This window comes from Pan troglodytes, chromosome 21 (genome assembly GCF_028858775.2).
Source record: "Pan troglodytes isolate AG18354 chromosome 21, NHGRI_mPanTro3-v2.0_pri, whole genome shotgun sequence".
In the NCBI taxonomy this organism is placed as follows: domain Eukaryota; kingdom Metazoa; phylum Chordata; class Mammalia; order Primates; family Hominidae; genus Pan; species Pan troglodytes.
Window position 1 is genome coordinate 52,453,379 of NC_072419.2, and position 16,897 is coordinate 52,470,275.

Genomic DNA, 16,897 nt, shown 5'->3' on the forward strand with positions numbered 1-16,897 from the left:
TATCCTACTGCTCAAGGACTTCGCCAAGGTCTGATTGCAAAAATTCAAAAAATTGCAACCTCAGGCATAAATGGGTTAATAGGTCGGTGAAGAGACAGATTGAGTTAATATCTGCAGGGCATTTGAAACTGTGTGTACAACACGTAGCAAGTGCTATATAACCATTTGTAAATAACCAGACATTCTCGAAGGGTCCTATTAGCAATAACATTAAATAATTCTAGGATGTGGAATACTTCATCCCAGCCTGTCCTCTCTAAGCAGTGCCCTGAATGTTGGTGCTTTCTAACCCCTCACCAGCCCAGACCTCTGAGTGCTCACTGGTGCCCCATCCTCTGCTATCTTGGCTACATGTTCATTACTGACATGTTCATTACTGACATGTTCCACCTGCCAGTGACCTCAGGAACATCTCCTGGAGGAGGAAACCACACCTCACTTCCAAGCAGTGACTTGGAAGATGGGGCTCTCTGGCTGGGCTGGCAGGGAGCTCTCTGAGGGGCAGCCTGAAAGCTTCCAGGCATCCAGGCTCCCCATGAGTTTCACGGGGAGTGGGACTGGTTGGCTGCCTCCTGCTGTAAACTCAGGATCCACTGTGTGCTGACGGCAGCTGCTCACGTGTTGATAAAGAGAGAAACAGAGATAGGAAGGCAGGTGCAGCCACCTCCTGGGGGGGCGGGCGGCGGTCAGGAAAAGGAGGGGGCTGAGTTCTTAATTAATTCAGACCCCAGCTTCTCTCTGGAGTTCCCCTTAGCCAGGGGCACATTATCTTCTAAGCTCACCAGATCTGCCACTCCAGTGATTAGAGGGGGCTTTTCCAGGGCGAGAGATGGGAGTCGTGACTGGGAATGCCGGGTGAACCGTTATTTTTAAGAGTGCGTTGCCGGAGAATTTCAACAGACAGACGGTCGGTGCTTTTGGGAAGAGGGGGGTGAGGCCCACAGCCAGGAACAGGCGCCTCTTTCCCAGCAGAGGCAGAGGGAGAGTAGAGGGGGCGGCCAGGGCCTGAGTGCCCTTACAGGGCACTTTCCCCTGCAGTGGAGGGTGGTGGGGGTGTGTGGGCTGGAGGGAGAGACAGAGTCCTATGGGCCATGTCGAAGGTAGAGCAGGATGGACTGCTGAGTGAGTGATCCGCTCCTGGATGCTCACTGCGGGTGAGACCCCCATTATAGCACCTTTGCTTTGGGCTATGCTCGGCCTCTCTTACCTCTTCTTTTAAAATGTCACAGGTCACCTTGTGAGAAAGCCCTAATGTCCTTGGCATGAGTGAGAGTCTCAGACCTAAGAGGTGGGGCAGCTGAGTGACCCCTAAATTGCCATCTGCAGATCTTATTCTAGGAATTCCTGAATTTAGGGCTGGCCTGGAATCCCAGAGCTCATTGGCTGGCCCCAGGTCAGTACCCATTGCCACTGCCATTGCCCTTGTGGCAGTGGGTCTCCAGCACAGCTGTACATCACAATCACCTGGAGAGCCTTTAAAAACACCGATGCCCAAAGCTTGGTCAGTGATTTTTTTTTTTTTTTTTTTAAACAGCTCCAGAGGATCAGCCCGTAGCAAGGTTTGCAAACCACTATGCTAGGGTGACTGGGAGGCGGGGGGAATCCAGCCTGATTGGCTTCCTCCAAACCCTTCCTATCACAATTAATATCATTTATAAGAATGGAAAATAATCGTATTTTGCCACCTTAAATGTTTCTGGGATAAAACAAGGAATCCATCTGTTGATTAATCTTGATCTCTGTGCAGGATTTTCCAATTCATAACACTCTCTCTTATTATGACCTCATGTCATCCTTGAAATAACCCTTGAAGAAGACCTTGTTAAACCCACTTTCTGGATGAGGAAACTGAGGCCCACGGAGGGGCAGGAGTTTCCCCACAGCCCTAGCGGAGTCAGCAGCAGAGCTGGGGTTGGGTCCGAACCCTCCCGACTCCAAGTTCAGCGCTTGGTCCTGATACAATGTCAGGGGCCCTCCTGCTGCCTGGTCATTTGTCCATTCAGTGGCGGCTACGGCTTAGACCCAGGCCCAGTGGATCTCACCCAATGGCCGGCTGCAGGTGCCCCCTCCAAGGACTGGGTCCCCCACAGCCCTCCCCTCTTGGCTTTTCAGTTCAGCTGACTGACATGCAAATTAGTTTAATTATTTCTTCTTCTAAAATAAATTATATTTTGCAGTAGCTGCAATATGTTGTGTCAGGCAAAATTACATTCAATATTTTTAAACTAATTGATGCAGCCTTGAGGAAGGCTGATTGACAGCCCGGGGCTGAGCAGGCCTGCAGCCTTAACCGATTCCTAAATTAAAATTAAACGTGCTTTGGCCCGGTGCTTCCTCCTTGAACTGCCTCACCATTAATCCGGGGGGGTGGCAGGTGAAGCCCCGGGGGTCTGAGGGACCTGAGGAGTCTGGGCAGCTCAGGGTGCCTAGGGTAGAGACCAAACTTGGGGCAGGAGAACTGCTGTGCAGTGGGGCAGGTCTCTCACCTTCGCTGGGCCTCAGAGTTTCTTCTGTATAATGGACAGGGGATTGGACTGGACAATCTGGAACTGAAACCTGTGGTTTTTGCTGACAGTTGTGGATCAAGCATCTCCTTTGTACCAAGGACTCAGCAGTGAACAAGACAGCATGGTCTCGTTCTAGTGGCAGGTACAGACATTACTCCAGACTGTGATAAGAGCTGAGGGAAGAAAGTTAAGGAGCTGTGAGAGCTTGGAGCAGGGGGTCTTATCTGGTGGGATGCAGGATGTTTTTCCTGGAAAAACATGATATTTCTTCTGAGTCCTGCCGAGTCCTGACTGGGAAGTAATTGTATGAGGGGGATGGGAAAGAAAAGACTGTCTCAGGCAGTGGGATCAGCACGTGCAAAGGCCCTGGGGTGGGAGGGGAGGATGTGGATAATGAGACTCTGGATCTCTTCCAAGGAGGATCCCAGCCCCTACTATAGTTACTCATTTGACATCTGGACCAACCTGAGTGGGCGTGGTGATGGGGATGGGGGCCAATGGGAAGGCAAGAGGAGACGGGGCCTGGCCTGGTGCCCCTGTTAGGGCACTCCTATGAATGTGCTCCTCCCTGGAAGAATGGCAACAAACACACATTAAGCACGTGCCAAGGACCAGGGTCTGGGCTGCCCCATTTCGTCCTGTCAACCACGGTGGGAGGCAGGGAGTGCTGTTGTTGCTGTTTTACTGATGAGGAAACGGGCTCAGAGGGGTGAGAAAACTTGCCCAAAGTCTCATAGGAGCTGGGACTCGAACCTGGGTCTGGTTTTAAAGGGGAGTTGTTAACCACCACATGATGTTGCCTTTCTTGTCTTTAGCTGTCAGAATCCATCTTGCCTTCAAGGCCCTGAACAAATTTCCCTGCTTCCTCCAGGAAGCTTTCCTTGATTGCTCTCAGTTCTGGGCAATCCAAGGATAAGCCCAAGTCCCCCATGCCCACAAGGCCCCCCATGATCATCCTGCTGTGGCCTCTCTGGCCTCGTCGCTACCCCTCCCTCCCTCTTTCACTCTGCTCCAAGTTTGCTCCTTTACCTCCTTCAGGTTTTGGCCCAGATTTCTTCTAGGAGAGGCCTCCCCTAAAGACCTTATTTCCATGTGCCCTTTGCCATCCTACCAAATACCACTTCCCTGCCTTATTCCTCTTTGTAGCATTTACCCAGCACCCTCTGTTTTTATTTAACTTTCTCATCCTCTATCTCCTCCCCTAGTATGTAAGCAGAATTTTTGTATATTTTCTTTACTGCTGTATCCCCAGCAACTGTGTGCACACTACATAGTAGGTGCTTAATAAAGATGTGTCAAATGAATGGATTCCACTGTCTGTGGCATTTCTGACCATGGCCACGCTCCAGGAGGGATGCTGGGGAGGTGCAGGGGGAGAAACTGAGATCTTCTTGGATGAACTGACTCTGTTGTATCAGGGGTTGGGTCCCCTCCATTTCAGAAACAGTCTAGTGCTGGGACTCTTCCTGCCTCTCTCTTTCTCTGTCTCTTGACCAAGGTTTTCTCATCGGTAAAACAAATGGAGTTGGATTCTGTGGCTCTCCTTGGCTGTCACAGAGAAAGACAGAAGCCTGGAGAGAAAGAGAGAAGTGAAGCTGCAAGAGTGGGAGTGGGAAAGAGAGTGGGGGGTGGAGTGGGAGGGGGAGAGAGAGAGAGGAGAGAGGTCAGCTCAAAGAAAGTGCCTTCCCTCTCACTTGCAGTGGCGGGGATAGAGCAGAGCTTGGACCCTCTTCTCCACTATCCCCCCAGCCCCTCCCTCCTCCCCGAGGGAGTTAAATTGCATCCAAACACCAGGCTCTGATTAGAGCTGGCCAGCTGGGCAGGAAGATTTATCATCCCAATTACAAGCCCGCCAAGACAAGCAGGCAGGACAGTGAGGCGCATGGGGCGAGCGGATGGGGGTGCTTCAGGGAAGGGGGTGTCAGGGTAGACAGAAGCGAACTCCTTGCACTCCCTGCCCTGTCCCCATGCCCCCCAGTGGGAGCAGGAGGCTCAGGTGCTCTTCTCTGTCCCTTGAAGGGACTTCAGTGATCTATTTGGTTTCCACATGGAGACTGGAAGCTTTGACCTTATTGGGGGGACGTTTATTCCTCCAAGGAAGGGGTGGGGGAGGACTTCTGGGTGAAGCAGGGACCCTGAAATCATAACATCCCTGAAATTCAAAGGGGAGATGTGGGAACTTTCCTTCCCCAGTGGCTGAGCTGGTCCCTAATGTTCTGGGCTGTCCTACTCCATGGATATCACAAAATCTTTGTTCCCCTTGGGGTCTGTTAGGTACTCAAGGTGGCACAGGATCCCAGGAGTCATCCAGTCCAAGAGGACCCCGGGCCTGATTTGCACACCTCTGGTGACAGGGAGCTCACTGTCTCTTGAAGCAGCCCCTTCCATGCAGAGCTGTGACATGTCTCTTTCCCGGGCAGCCTCCCTGGAGCTCCCAACCACCTGCCCTGGTCCTGCCCTGGACCCTCCAGCCCAAAGCTGAGCCTGACAGCCTCCCATATGTTCCCCCGACTCCATGTTTGCCCCCTCCAAGCCATCCTCCCCACGAACCCGAGGGAACACTGGGGACCAAACATCTGATCACGCCATTCTTCTGCTCAAAGACCTGCGCTGGCTCCCTGTCACCTCCAGGAGATGTCTGGTTCCTCATGGGACACCAAGGCCCTTTCTGTACAGGCCCAGTGAGCTTGTTCACTCACCCCTTGCCTCACCTGCTCTGGACACCCTTCAGCTCCAGAGCCTGGCCACACCCAGCCTCTCTGTTCTCAGAATGGCCTCAGACATCCAAGCTCCCAGGCCTTTGCACACAGGGGGCTTTCTGCCGGGAACACCTGAATCCCCTTTCTGCCTGGCACACCTGAATCCCCTTTCTGCCCATGGAAAAACTTCCTTGGCCTTTGAAACCCAACTCAGATGTCCTCTTGGCCAGGTGCTGGTGCTCATGCCTGTAAGCCCAGTGCTTTGGGAGGCCAAGGTGGGAGGATTGCTTGAGCCCAGGAGTTGGACACAAGCCTGGGTAACACAGTGAGAGCCCCCTCTTTACCAAAAACAAACAAACAAACAAAAACCACACACACAAAAACAAAAAAATAGATGTCCCCTCCTCTGGGAAGGGTTTTCTGGCCCTCGCTGGGTAGGCCAGGCTCTCCCTGCTCCTCAGGAATTGCCGCGACCCCATGACTTTCACTGTGTGTTGTCACTGACTGTCAATGGGTCTCTCCCCACCCACCCGTGAACTCTCAGGTCAGTGGCCAAGCCTCGTTCATCACTGGGTCTCAGAGCCCAGCCCTGGCTGGGGTGGGTGACAAGAGGCCTCAGAAAACACTGGCTGCGGGTACATGGCTTGTTGGTGTGTGTGTGGGTCCCTGCAGGAGAAACTGAGCACTCTCTGCTGCTCAGACCCCACTGCGACCTTCACTCCTCATCCCTGTCCCTTCCTCCAGCCTCCTTAGGCCTCCTCTATGGTCCTTCTGAGAGGCACAGACTGGGAGTCAGAAAGCCTCATGGGGGAACTCCCTTCCTTGGCGTCTGTCTCCCCAGGTTGGGTATGGGGCTGGAGGATGGGTGTAGGGCTGGAGCCCATCATCTCTGACATTCCCTCTCCTCTCAGATTCTCTCCCTGACTATTAAGAGCACCTACTGTGTGTCAGGCACACAGTAGGCACCTGCGCTAGGCACTTGAGGCACATTATTTCTAATCCTTGGGGGATTTATGTTTTATAGAAAGCACTCAGCACAATGCCTGGCATATTGTAAGCTTTAAATAAATAGAAGCTGCTATTATTATTAATTATTTTTTGAGATGGAGTCTCGGTCTGTCTCCCAGGCTGGAGTGCAGTGGTGCAATCTTGGCCCACTGCAACCTCCACCTCCTGGGTTCAAGCAATTCTCCTGCCTCAGCCTCCCAAGTAGTTGGAATTACAGGTGCCCACCACCACACCCGGCTAATTTTTGTACTTTTAGTAGAGATGGGGTTTCACCATGTTGGCCAGGCTGCTCTTGAACTCCTGACCTCAGGTGATCCGCCTGCCTCAGCCTCCCAAAGTGCTAGGATTACAGGCGTGAACCACCGTGCCCAGCCAGGAGCTGCTATTATTAATAGTTACCATTGTCACAGCTATCCGGTAAACTAAGTATGATTGTCACCATTTTGTAGATGAGAAAACCAAGGTAAAAAGATGGGAGTGACCTGTCCAGGCCCACCCAACTGGGAACCATGAGACTAGAAGCATTTCTTCTCCATCATGCATTCCTGTTTTTCCAACTGGGCACGCAAGCCCATTCATTCATCCATTCAGTAAACACACATGCCTACTGTGTGCCTGGCCTGTGTGTGCTGCAGGTATAGACTGGGCCCTGCCCTCATGGAACGTACAGTTTCCCAGGGAAGAGCGATCTTCACTGAATACTCACACAGACGCATCTAAAAATCATAACACGTGCTCTGTGGCATGAAGGGAAAAGCAGGGCGCTGTGAGACGTGACTTGGCCTGGGGTGACCCAGATGGGGAAGCTTCTGGCGAGTCTGGTTAACCCTTTGCTGTCCTGGACATCTAGCTATTACCCCTCCAGATCAGCTTAGGGCTGGATGACTCTTGAGAGTGTGGCTGGGTGCCCCCCTTGGCACTCCCGCCTCCCAGTGTTGGCTTTCCAAGTCTCCCCTAGACGCCCCCCACCCAGTCTCTTTGAAGACTGTCCCTTTACAACTGCCCTTTCCACCGAAGGATTCAGACACAAATTGTACTTTAAATTCAATATCAGTCATTAATATTTCATGATTACAAAACGTTAAAGATAATGTCAGTGGAAGGAGCGTCTGCATGGGCAGAATGGATGACTCAGAAGTTCGGGGAGAGGGGAGCCGGCATACTAAGTGGCTCGGGAGTCTTTGAGGTAATCCAGTATGACAGGCGGCGGCTCCCGGCTGAGTGCAACATTCTCCGAGGTGCTCACCAAGTGCCGCCACTGTGTATAAATATTTCCCCTCTGATTCTTGTCACCTCATGTTTATTATGACCAGGAGCAGGTGGGGCCACCGTGACCCTCTGAGTTTCCCTTCTGTTTTTGAGGAAGCCAAATGGACGCTTTGGCAGGAGGGCATGGGGCTGGGCGGGCAGACCCGATGGCCATGCACCTGGGGCTCTGGCTGGCTCCTGGGAAGCCGGAGGTCTTGGGTCAAGCCTGCCCCTGCCAGGACTTGCTCTGTGATCTTGGGGCCATCCCTGTTCTTCCCTGAGCCTCTGTTTCCTCATCTGTAAAATGGGGATAATAAGTTTGTTCCCATCTCATGGAGATGGTAAAAAGGAAGAGTGGGTCAGTTATTTGTGGCAGCTTTTTTTTTTTTTGAGACAGAGTCTTGCCTGTTGCCCAGGCTGGAGCGCAGGGGCATGATCTTGGCTCATTGCAACCTCTGCCTTTGGGTTCAAGCGATTCTCGTGCCTTAGCCTCCCCAGCAGCTGGGAGTATATGCACGCGCCACCATGCCCAGTTAATTTTTGTATTTTTAGTAGACATGGGGTTTTGCCATGTTGGCCAGGCTGGTCTCGAACTCTTGAACTCAAGTGATCTGACCCCTTTGGCCTCCCAAAGTACTGGGATTACAGGCGTGAGCCACTGTGCCTGGCCTGTGAGAGCTCTTGATTTTGTGCCAGCACCAGGGAAACAGGACTGGAGGGGCAACTGAGGACAGCCAGGCTCTGGAGTCAGGCAGGCTGGGGTTGGGAACCTGGACAAATGACTTCGCCTTGCTGAGTCAGGTTCCTCATCCCCACAGTGAAGATGGCAGTAGAATGGACACCCCTTAGGGGTGAAGATTTCATGAGCTCATCACAAGAAAGGGCCCGGAACAGAGTCAAGACCGACAGATACCATCAACTGAGCACTTACTAAGCACTAACCACTAGGCTAAGTTCTTCCCATGAGCTATGCTGTTTGATCCTTCCACCAGCTCTCTGAAGCAAAACCATTCCTTTTCCCATTAATTAATATCCTGGGTGAGGAGTGGGCAGAGGCTGGGGATCACAGCTCAGAGAAGGGGGGTCTCGAGCCCAGTGGCTATTCTTCTCCTTTCAGAGATACATCTCCTTCCCCACGGTCAGTAACTGGGGTTGATGGATGGGATGGGGGTGGGGCTCAGACAGCAGAGAGTGCCCAGAAAAGGGAGGCCATGCAGCAATGCCGTGGGGACCAAGCATGCCTGGTCCAAATCCCAGCTTTGCCAGTGCACATCTTTGGCAAGCAAGTTTCCAAACTCTCCAAGCCTCAATTTTCCCATCAGGAAAATGGGTGCTAATCATGCTACTGATCATAATTCAATAAAGTATGTGCTGGAAAGCATCTAGGCCAGGATATATATATATATACACATATGAAGCAAAAATTGTAAAATGTTTGTGGAGGAGTACCCCTCCCCCGATTCTGTCTCCTATGAAATGGCAGCCTTACAGGCTTCGTATGCTATTCTAGCTGCTTTCTGAAAGAGATCCACTGGATAGAAGCACAATGCTTAACCCAAGAGGAGATTGTTGCTGGTGGTGGGACATTGGGCCGGTGATAGACTGGTGGCAGGGGTGGGGGGAGGGGGCGGGGGGGGGGCGTGTATCTGAGAGTAGAGAGAGGAGGCATCCCTGCCCAGCAGCCAGGCCAGTCCTCCCTCACTCCATCTGCAGCCCAGAGCCTCAGTTGCTACCCAGGGAACAGGTTTGAGGAGGCAAGGAGGGGGAGCTCTCTTCCCCCAAGTCCAGCCACCACTTCCTCTCCAGCCACCTTTGTTATCTCCCTTTCATGCGGTGGAGGAGTGGATTCAAAGCCTCCAGAGCAGCAAGCACTGAGGTCTGAGCCAGCTTTGTATTTCCTTTTAAACTGCAGTTGAAAGAGACGAAGGGAACTTCAGCCTAGGGACTTCCTCGACCCCAGAATGGGCCAGTGGGGCCTGAGAAATGGGGGGATGGCAGCTAGGGGAGGAGGAAGAGGGCTGGCAGGAGGAGCTTGGGTCGGGAGGGGCCTGGGGCAGAGGGGCCTGGGATCCTGATGGGCAGAGGCGAGTTTGAATGTTGCCTAACCACCTGCAGCTCAGAGACTCAACCATATTCCTGTTGTCATGATTGCTTATTGGTGGCTCTGTTGATGCCTGAGACCTTGAGGGCTGATGGGGTAGAGAAGCTGGGAAAGCAGGTGGAGGCCATGACAGTGGCAGTGTTCTCAAGGGTACTCCCCCTGGCCTCTCTCCCAGTGCTCTCAGCTCCTCACCTGCACAGCCTTACTTACCTGGATGCCATGTCTCAGGGCTCTCTCTCTTTCTCTCCCAGCTCACATTTCTCCCTAGCTGCACCAAAAAGACACACACACACACACACACACACACACACACACACACACACACATATATTCTTCCAGAAACTCAGGCCAAACACCCTGGAGTCATCCTTGACCCTTCTCCATCTCTCCCCAGGACATCAGCCCATAAGCAGATTCCACTGGCTCTATCTTCAGCCTGTATCCCAAAGCCAGCCACTTCTCACCTCCTCCTCCCCTCCTCTGTAGCTACTGCCCTGGGCCAGGCCATGGTCCTATCTCCCAAGCACTATTGCTTTCAGCTTCTAGCTAAGGCCCCGTTTCCCCCTCAGGCTCCAGGCTCTTCTCAATGCAGCTGCCAGAGGTACCCTGACGGAGAACATCCCTCCTCTCCCCAAATGCCTCCAATGACTCTAACTTCATTTGGAGTAAAGTCCAAAGACTCTCCAGTGGCTCTGGCTGACCACGCTGCCCCTCATCAACCACACTGGCCTCTTTGCTGTTCCTCCAACGTGCTTGGCAAATTACACCGCAGGGCCTCTTTGCACTGGCTGTTCCCCCTGCTTGGAATGCTCTTCCTCCAGATGTCAGCATGACTCCCTCCCCTTTTGAGGTCTTTGTTGAAATGTCTTTTCCTCATCTCTTAGATGTTCCCCTAAGAGAAGCAATGCACCTCCTCCTCCCAGTTCCCTTTCCCAGCCTCCTTCTCTCCTTGTTTCTTCTTAGCACTTAGCATCACCTGACATATTATGTCCGTGCTTTCTCTCTGTTGATAGTCTTGTTCTCCCTATGAGGACAGAAGCTTTTCTGTCATGTTCAAGGCTGGATCCCCAACCCCTAAAACAGGGCTTGCGAATAGCAGATGCTCAATTAATGATGAGAGAAGAAAGCCTAGTTTGAGACCAGCCCTACCCCCTTGACTTGGAACCAGCCCTACTCCCTTGACTTGGAACCCTGCTGGATCTTTGCTCGCACCCATCAGCTTTTGCCCTCGCCTTCACCCCTGTGAGATCTTTGTCTAGTTTCTTTCTCTTCGCACCATCCCCAACCTTTGGCCCCTCCCCCGTGGGCTTTGACTGACAGTGCTGCCTTGGCTCTGCCCTCAGCCCTTGGCCCCTCCCTTCAGCTTTTGCTCCTGGGCCCCATATTTGCCCTTGGAGGGGGCGTGGCGCCCAGCTCACCCGCCTCCATGGCCAGCACCGTGATGTTGTGCCAGCCGGCCGTCTCGCGGTCCAGCCCCTTGCCAGTCACGATGGCGCCTGTGTCCGCATCGATATCGAAGATCTGGTCCAAATCTGATTCGCGGTCAATGGCGTACCTGCGGGGGGCAGGGCAGGGCTGATTGAAGGTGCCCCAGTGCCAAATGGAGCCCATGTCCTTTTCTCCCAACCCCACTCCAAGAGAGGGACCGCCTGCCTTGGACACACACAAGGGGCAGAGAAACGCCTTGCGACCGAGGAGGAGCGGGAAGCAACTGGGTGTGCATTTCACTTGCACGGGTAGCTGCTGTGACCATGGGCAGCCCTCAACCTTTCTGAGCCTCAGTTTCCTCAGTTGGAATGGAGCTAATAATTTGTACCTGCAGTTGTCGTGAGGGTTGGAAGCTGGCAAAATGCTTGGCACAGTTAGACTCACTGATACTCTCTTCTTTCCTTTTCTTTTCTTCTTTTTCTTTCTTTCTTTCTTTCTTTCTTTCTTTCTCTCTCTCTCTCTCTCTCTTTCCTTCCTTCCTTCTTTCTTTCTTCTCTCTTTTCTTTTTTGTTTATTTATTTTATTTTATTTACTTATTTTTTGGAGATGGAGTCTCGCACTTTCGCCCAGGCTGGAGTGCAATGGCGCCATCTTGGCTCACTGCAAGCTCCGCCTCCCGGGTTCACGCCATTCTCCTGCCTCAGCCTCCCGAGTAGCTGGGACTACAGGTGCCCGCCACCACACCCGGCTAATTTTTTGTATTTTTTAGTAGAGACGGGGTTTCACCGTGTTAGCCAGGATGGTCTTGATCTCCTGACCTCGTGATCTGCCCGCCTTGGCCTCCCAAAGTGCCTGGGATTACAGGTGTGAGCGACCACGCCCGGCCCTCTTTTCTTTCTTTCTTTAGCCAGGGTCTCACTCTGTTACCCTGGGTAGAGTGCAATGGTGCCATCACGGCTCACTGCAGCCTCCATCTCCTGGGCTCAAGCCATCCTCCTGACTCACTGAGCCTCCCGAGTAGCTGGGACTGCAGGTGCGTGCCACCACGCCCAGCTATTTTTTTTTTTTCAGAGACAGGGTTTCGCTATGTTGCCCACACTGGTCTCGAACTACTGAGCTCCAGCGATCCGCTCGCCTTGGCCTCCCAAAGTGTTGAGGTTACAGGCATGAACCACTGCACCCTGCCGATTCTTATCTTTCCCTGAGAGGTGCCCCTGGAACTGAGCTTGAAGGCAGAGACCGGGAGTGTGGGTGGCGTTCTGGGCAGGGGAAACAGAAGGTGCAAAGGCGCGGCGGCTGAGAATTATCCCAGAAATGGCAAACACTGCAAAATGGTTCGAACCGGGAAGTGGGGAGAATTCGGCACCAGAACACACCGGCACAGCACAGTTGGCGTGTACTGGGGAGCCAACGGGGAATTTTGAGCAGGGGAGAGGGGGGCAGTTGTGGCATTAGGAGGCTTCTCTGGGGGCCGCGGCGTGGACACGCCCAGGGACACGCGCTGGGCGAGTGCCGTGGGAGGGGGCTTGGGGACACGGCCGCCGGCTCCTCCCGCCTGCGCAGCACGCGCGAGCTAATCTGCAGCTTTTCCGTTGCCGCGTGAAAAAGCCCTTTGTTCCGCCTTCTTCCCGGGCCTTTGTGTGGCGGCTCCAGGCCTTAAAGGCCCGTGTCCAAAACATGTCTCTGGCGGCGGCGGCCCAGAGAGGCCTCGCCAGCTCCGGCCGCCGCTTCCCCATGCTGATAACGCTGGTGGGGGCGCCGCGAGGCTGCGCGCGGACAAAGGCCTCGAATGCCAAGCAAGCGCTCATTGTGCGCCAGGACAAAGCAGCCTGGTAAGGCGGGGCCCCTGCGCAGCCACCCGGCCCCTCCCACAGGCAGGAGGAAAGGGGCCTTTTTGTAGCCTCCCAGAGTGGGGAAGGGAGGACCCCAGAAGCATTGCCTGCTGGGGACCCAGAGCCCTGAGATGACCCGTCAGTGAGGCCTTGGCTGCATTGCCAAACCTCTCTGGGCCTCAACTCCCCCATCTCTGAAATGGGGATATTGACACCCAGTGGGACTTCGTGGGTCTGAAAGCAGTCAGAGCTGGGTTTGAATCCTCTGCCACTGATTCTACCTGTGTGACCTTGGGCAAGTCACTCCTTGGCTTCTGTTTGCTCACCTGAAAAAAGAGGATGACTCCTACTCACCCCACATTGTGGTGTTAGAGGAGGGGCGGGCATACAGGACAGTCCTTATGCTTTTCATGTTTACTGTCCTGGAGGTGAATGCCTATGGCAAACTATAAAGGGCTGTGCCTATGGGTGTAGTGGGCATTATAAGCCGATCCCCTGAACCCCCAGTTTAATGCTCCATACTGTTCCTAAGCTGCTAAACCCGTATTCTTCTTGCCCCTGGCCACCTTGAGTCCCGCTAGCCTGGGTGAAAGTACGTGGGGAGGTTCAGACCCACGATTATAATTCCTCCCTAGCATGCACCTAACAGTTTGGAGCCTGCTTCTCCCCCAACCATCCCTCCATTCATTCCTTTATGCCCTAAACACTAATTGAGTGCCTTCTCTGTGCTGGTCTGTGCTAGACTCTGGGGATAAAGTGGCAAGTGAGATAGAAGAGGTCTCGGTCAGGCGTCTTATGAGGCTGATGTGATCTCCCCCATTTTACAGATGAAGACACTGAGGTCCAGAGAGGAAACTTGCCAAGCTTAGAGCTGCCAAGTATGGTTGTGCAGGTTGTGTCATGCACAAAGATACCAGGCCGAAGTGGGGAAGCAGGGGTGAATTCCAGCGAGCCTTCTGCTTGCCCAGCCACGTGTCCTAGACCAGGAAGTATCAAAGGGGGGCCTGTTTCTTATTTATACAAAGGTGACAATGAGCTAGTGATGCCGATGCCCTGCTCAAGGGTGTACAGTGACTCTGTCACAGAACTGAAATTTGAAACCAAATTGGGGATTATCTCCAAGAGTTCTTTTTTTTTTTTTTTTTTTTTTTTTTTTTTTGAGACGGAGTCTTGCTCTGTCGCCCAGGCTGGAGTGCAGTGGTGCGATCTCGGCTCATTGCAAGCTCTGCCTCCTGGGTTCATGCCATTCTCCTGCCTCAGACTCCTGAGTAGCTGGGACTACAGGCGCCCGCCACCACGCCCGGCTAATTTTTTGTATTTTTAGTAGAGACGGGGTTTCACCGTGTTAGCCAGGATGGTCTCAATCTCCTGACCTTGTGATCCGCCCACCTCGGCCTCCCAAAGTGCTGGGATTACAGGTGTGAGCTACCATGCCCGGCCGCCGGAGTTCTTTTTAGCCTGACCGACAGCCCATCCAAAGTTGAACCAGCGAAATCCTCGATGCATGAAGCTTCAGGGTCCCCTTTGCCCCAGCCTGGCCCCGTCAGATATCTGAGTCCAAAGGAGGTTGAAGGAGGCTCTTGAGCATCAGCTCAGCTGGAAAGAACTTTGGAGACCTCCTCCCATTCTACAGGTGGGAGGATAGAGGCCAGGAGAGGACCAGAGACATGACATAGCCTGGGCTTCTGATCCCTCGTCAGGGCTGGGTGAGAGGCCGGGCTGATGGGAGGATGCCAACTGCCTTCTTGTTGTTTCTCCTCCCTTCTTGGCTCAGAGCTGTCTCCTCTCTCCTCCCTCCATGCTGCTGCTGCTCCTCCTCCTCCTCCTCTTCCTCCTTCTCCTTTTCCCTGTTTTTCTCTTTTGTTCTTTCCTCGAGGGGAAGGGAGGGGCTGGAATCTAAATGGAGGCAGCTGTTCCCAAGGCCATAGGGCGGGGGCAGTGGGGACCCGCCATTAACTAGCTAAAGACCTGGGGCTGGGGGTCAGTTTGGCTGGCTGAGCCCAGGTGTTTTTGTTCCAGCTCAGGGAGCCAGAGAGTGAGTGGGAGGGAGGGAAGCAGGGAGGGGTGGGAGGAAGCAGTGTGTGGCAGGGGCTGTGGCCTGGCAAACTTAGGGGTGGAGGGGTGGGGTGGGGGCGAAGCTTGTGCAGCTCACGTGTAGTGCTCGCATGGGTTGTGTATTTGGTCTGTGTTGTGGGTGGACAGTGTGTGTTTTGTGTGGCGTGAATATGTGAGTGGTGTTCCTGTGTGTGTGAGATTGTGCATTATAGTTGAGCAGCGGCTCAAGAGGCAGCAGCTCAGCCCTGGGTCTGGATCCAGGTCTGCATTGCCCCCAGGCAAGTCACTTCCATCTTTAATTCCCAGCAAAATAGAGATGATAATCCTACTTTGTAAGTTGTCGGGAGAATGAAACGCATGTAAGGTGCCTAGCTGAGTTCCAGGAAAATTACTCCATGAATGGGAACTATTGTCACTCTAATTATTATTCAGAGATGTCTGGCAGGGAGTACACAGGAGTCCCCCCAACCCAGTGTGTGGCTTGCATGCCTGGGGGCGGGGAGGTAAGATGTGGGGACACAGTAGTCTGAGAAGGACAGGAGGAAGCTGTGGGTCTAGAAGGTTCTGCTTAAATTTTGCAGTCCTACTTCTCATTTGGTGACAACAACCTGAAGGGCAGCAAGGGGAACTAGAACAGGTGAGGCTGGGGGAATAGGGAGAGAATATAAGTTTGTGGCAGCTCGTGTGTGTGTGCACCCACACATGCAAGGGAGGCCTGGGAATGGTGCTTAGGGGTACAGATCTGATGCCCATCTGCCTAGGTTTGAAACCTAGATGTGTGACCTTGGGCAAGTCACCTAATCTCTCTGTTCTTCAGTTTCCTCTTAAAAATGGAGATAGTAGGCTGGGCACGGTGGCTCACACCTATAATCCCAGCACTTTGGGAGGCTGAGGTGGGAGGATCATGAGGTCAGGAGTTTGAGACCAGCCTGGCCAACGTGGTGAAACTCCGTCTCTACTAAAAATACAAAAAATTAGCTGGGTGTGGTGGCATGTGCTTGTAATCCCAGCTACTCATGAGGCTGAGGCAGGAGAATCGCACGAACCCGGGAGGCAGAGATTGCAGTGAGCCAAGATCGCACCATTGCACTCTGGCTGGGGAGATAGTGTGAGACTCTGTCTCAAAAAAAAAAAAAAAAAAAAAAAAAGAGAGAGAGAGATAGTAATACCTACCTCACAGGCTGGTTGTGAGGTTCGGACAAGTGACTACCAAGAAATCCTTAAGATGGTTCTTGGTGTACAGACTAGCTCTTACTTTTCTTTGTTGAGCAAGACTTTGTATCATGAGCTCTTCGAATCCTAAGATATTGTCATCACTCTCATTTTACAGAGGAGGAAACTGAGGCTCGGAGAAGCCAGGTATCTTGCCCTGGGTCACACAGGGCTAGTTAGTGGCAGAGCCAAGCTCCCATGTCTGTTCAGAGCCAGAGGTCTAACAGCATCCTCTTAAGGAGCCAGCCAGGTACACCTGCTAGCATTTCTGTGTTAGCAACAGCACAAAATGCTGCTGTTGTCAAGGTTAGGGTGGAGAAAATGGGGAGGGTGCTGCTTCCTGGCTGGGGTGCACGTGTGGTTTTCCTCTACATAAATATGTGCATATATAATGCATGCAGGCATAATAAATAGGGAAGGCTGCAGGCTTATGCACATACAGGGTTTCTGGTGTGCCTGTGTGTGAGTGCATGAACATACATGCAGCTGACTGAATGATGCAGCTGCCGCCCAAGCTGCTCGTGTGTGTGTGTGTCGGGGTGTAGTTCGGGAGCCTCTTCCAAAACAAAGCAGCCTGCCTCCTGCTTCACTGTCCCAACCAAGGGATTCCTTTCTGCTCACTCCACCCTATCTGTGACTCTTTTCCCCCACTCCCTTTAGGCATATACAGAAAAGCCCACACATGATGCCTGGAAAATTGTATGTGGTTAACACTAGTTGCAGAATGAAAGGGAAAAAAATGGGTGTGCAGACCACCAAGAAAAATGGGAATGACCATTTCTTGAGGGCCTGCTATATGCTAAGCAC

At 52.9% G+C, this 16,897-nt stretch overlaps 1 protein-coding gene across 2 annotated transcripts in view; it reads right to left on the reverse strand.

Moving 5' to 3' along the window:
- Positions 1–16,897, reverse strand: part of CDH22 (cadherin 22) — a 134,615-nt gene that overhangs the window by 14,654 nt on the left and 103,064 nt on the right. For both annotated transcript variants that reach the window (XM_016938033.3, XM_054674990.2), the window contains one exon: positions 10,982–11,118. In XM_016938033.3, coding sequence (XP_016793522.1) covers positions 10,982–11,118 — 137 coding nt within the window. The remainder of the gene's footprint in view (positions 1–10,981; positions 11,119–16,897) is intronic.